This window comes from Nerophis ophidion, linkage group LG08, assembly GCF_033978795.1.
Source record: "Nerophis ophidion isolate RoL-2023_Sa linkage group LG08, RoL_Noph_v1.0, whole genome shotgun sequence".
Classification (NCBI taxonomy): domain Eukaryota; kingdom Metazoa; phylum Chordata; class Actinopteri; order Syngnathiformes; family Syngnathidae; genus Nerophis; species Nerophis ophidion.
Window position 1 is genome coordinate 2,483,097 of NC_084618.1, and position 3,375 is coordinate 2,486,471.

General features: G+C 46.7%; 1 protein-coding gene across 6 annotated transcripts in view; it reads right to left on the reverse strand.

The window, feature by feature from the left end:
* Positions 1 to 1,517: 1,517 nt before the first annotated feature.
* Positions 1,518 to 3,375, reverse strand: part of strbp (spermatid perinuclear RNA binding protein) — a 143,977-nt gene continuing 142,119 nt past the window's right edge. For 5 of the 6 annotated variants that reach the window (XM_061907472.1, XM_061907473.1, XM_061907475.1 and 2 more), the window contains one exon: positions 1,528 to 1,674. In XM_061907472.1, the coding sequence (XP_061763456.1) occupies positions 1,559 to 1,674 (116 nt within the window). In that variant the 3' untranslated portion in view covers positions 1,528 to 1,558. Of the gene's footprint in view, positions 1,675 to 3,375 lie in introns of all 6 variants that reach the window. The other variant, XM_061907476.1, reaches the window with a different exon arrangement.

Consider the following 3,375-nt stretch of genomic DNA (forward strand, 5'->3'; position numbering starts at 1 on the left):
ACACCAGTAACTAGTACACACCAGTAAGTAGGACACACCAGTAACTAGTACACACCAGTAAGTAGTACACACCAGTAAGTAGGACACACCAGTAAGTAGTGCACACCAGTAAGTAGTGCACACCAGTAAGTAGTGCACACCAGTAAGTAGTGCACACCAGTAAGTAGTACACACCAGTAAGAAGTGCACACCAGTAAGAAGTGCACACCAGTAAGTAGTACACACCAGTAACTAGTACACACCAGTAAGTAGTACACACCAGTAACTAGTACACACCAGTAAGTAGTGCACACCAGTAAGTTGTACACACCAGTAACTAGTACACACCAGTAAGTAGTACACACCAGTAACTAGTACACACCAGTAAGTAGTGCACACCAGTAAGTAGTACACACCAGTAACTAGTACACACCAGTAAGTAGTACACACCAGTAAGTAGTGCACACCAGTAAGTAGTACACACCAGTAACTAGTACACACCAGTAAGTAGTACACACCAGTAACTAGTACACACCAGTAAGTAGTGCACACCAGTAAGTTGTACACACCAGTAACTAGTACACACCAGTAAGTAGTACACACCAGTAACTAGTACACACCAGTAAGTAGTGCACACCAGTAAGTAGTACACACCAGTAACTAGTACACACCAGTAAGTAGTACACACCAGTAACTAGTACACACCAGTAAGTTGTGCACACCAGTAAGTAGTACACACCAGTAACTAGTACACACCAGTAAGTAGTGCACACCAGTAACTAGTACACACCAGTAAGTAGTACACACCAGTAAGTAGTACACACCAGTAAGTAGTACACACCAGTAAGTAGTACACACCAGTAAGTAGTACACACCAGTAAGTAGTACACACCAGTAAGTAGTACACACCAGTAAGTAGTACACACCAGTAAGTAGTGCACACCAGTAAGTAGTGCACACCAGTAAGTAGGACACACCAGTAAGTAGTACACACCAGTAAGTAGTGCACACCAGTAAGTAGTACACACCAGTAACTAGTACACACCAGTAAGTAGTACACACCAGTAACTAGTACACACCAGTAAGTAGTGCACACCAGTAAGTTGTACACACCAGTAACTAGTACACACCAGTAAGTAGTACACACCAGTAACTAGTACACACCAGTAAGTAGTGCACACCAGTAAGTAGTACACACCAGTAACTAGTACACACCAGTAAGTAGTACACACCAGTAACTAGTACACACCAGTAAGTAGTGCACACCAGTAAGTAGTACACACCAGTAACTAGTACACACCAGTAAGTAGTGCACACCAGTAACTAGTACACACCAGTAAGTAGTACACACCAGTAAGTAGTACACACCAGTAAGTAGTACACACCAGTAAGTAGTACACACCAGTAAGTAGTACACACCAGCCACCAATCACAGCAAGTCCAAAAAAAGGAAAGACATGAACCTTGGAAGCCACTTAGTGAGATTGTTGTTGTTATAAAGTGATTGTTTAGAAAGTTTATTGTTATAAAGTGATTGTTTAGAAAGTTTGTTGTTATAAAGTGATTGTTTAGAAAGCTGTCAGGGAGCAGAATGAACAAACAGGAAGTAAAGAAACATACCGTATGTGGGAGCAGCGGCGGCGGCGGCAGCTGCGGCGGCAGCGTGGCTGTAGGCGTACGGCGTCCCGAAACCTGCTGGTCACATGGTACTTGAGGTCAAATGGTACACTCCCACATATGAGGTCACATGGTACTTGAGGTCAAATGGTACACTCCCACATATGAGGTCAAATGGTACACTCCCACATATGAGGTCACATGGTACACTCCCACATATGAGGTCACATGGTACACTCCCACATATGAGGTCACATGGTACACTCCCACATATGAGGTCACATGGTACACTCCCACACATGAGGTCACATGGTACTTGAGGTCAAATGGTACACTCCCACACATGAGGTCACATGGTACACTCCCACATATGAGGTCACATGGTACACTCCCACATATGAGGTCACATGGTACACTCCCACACATGAGGTCACATGGTACACTCCCACACATGAGGTCACATGGTACACTCCCACACATGAGGTCACATGGTACACTCCCACACATGAGGTCACATGGTACACTCCCACATATGAGGTCACATGGTACACTCCCACATATGAGGTCACATGGTACACTCCCACATATGAGGTCACATGGTACACTCCCACATATGAGGTCACATGGTACACTCCCACACATGAGGTCACGTGGTACACTCCCACACATGAGGTCACGTGGTACACTCCCACACATGAGGTCACGTGGTACACTCCCACACATGAGGTCACGTGGTACACTCCCACACATGAGGTCACGTGGTACACTCCCACATATGAGGTCACATGGTACACTCCCACACATGAGGTCACATGGTACACTCCCACACATGAGGTCACATGGTACACTCCCACACATGAGGTCACATGGTACACTCCCACACATGAGGTCACATGGTACACTCCCACATATGAGGTCACATGGTACACTCCCACATATGAGGTCACATGGTACACTCCCACATATGAGGTCACATGGTACACTCCCACATATGAGGTCACATGGTACACTCCCACATATGAGGTCACATGGTACACTCCCACATATGAGGTCACATGGTACACTCCCACATATGAGGTCACATGGTACACTCCCACATATGAGGTCACATGGTACACTCCCACACATGAGGTCACATGGTACACTCCCACACATGAGGTCACATGGTACACTCCCACATATGAGGTCACATGGTACACTCCCACATATGAGGTCACATGGTACACTCCCACATATGAGGTCACATGGTACACTCCCACATATGAGGTCACAAGGTACACTCCCACATATGAGGTCACATGGTACACTCCCACACATGAGGTCACATGGTACACTCCCACATATGAGGTCACATGGTACACTCCCACATATGAGGTCACATGGTACACTCCCACATATGAGGTCACATGGTACACTCCCACATATGAGGTCACATGGTACACTCCCACATATGAGGTCACATGGTACACTCCCATACATGAGGTCACATGGTACACTCCCACACATGAGGTCACATGGTACACTCCCACATATGAGGTCACATGGTACACTCCCACACATGAGGTCACATGGTACACTCCCACACATGAGGTCACGTGGTACACTCCCACACATGAGGTCACATGGTACACTCCCACACATGAGGTCACGTGGTACACTCCCACACATGAGGTCACGTGGTACACTCCCACACATGAGGTCACGTGGTACACTCCCACACATGAGGTCACGTGGTACACTCCCACACATGAGGTCACATGGTACACTCCCACACATGAG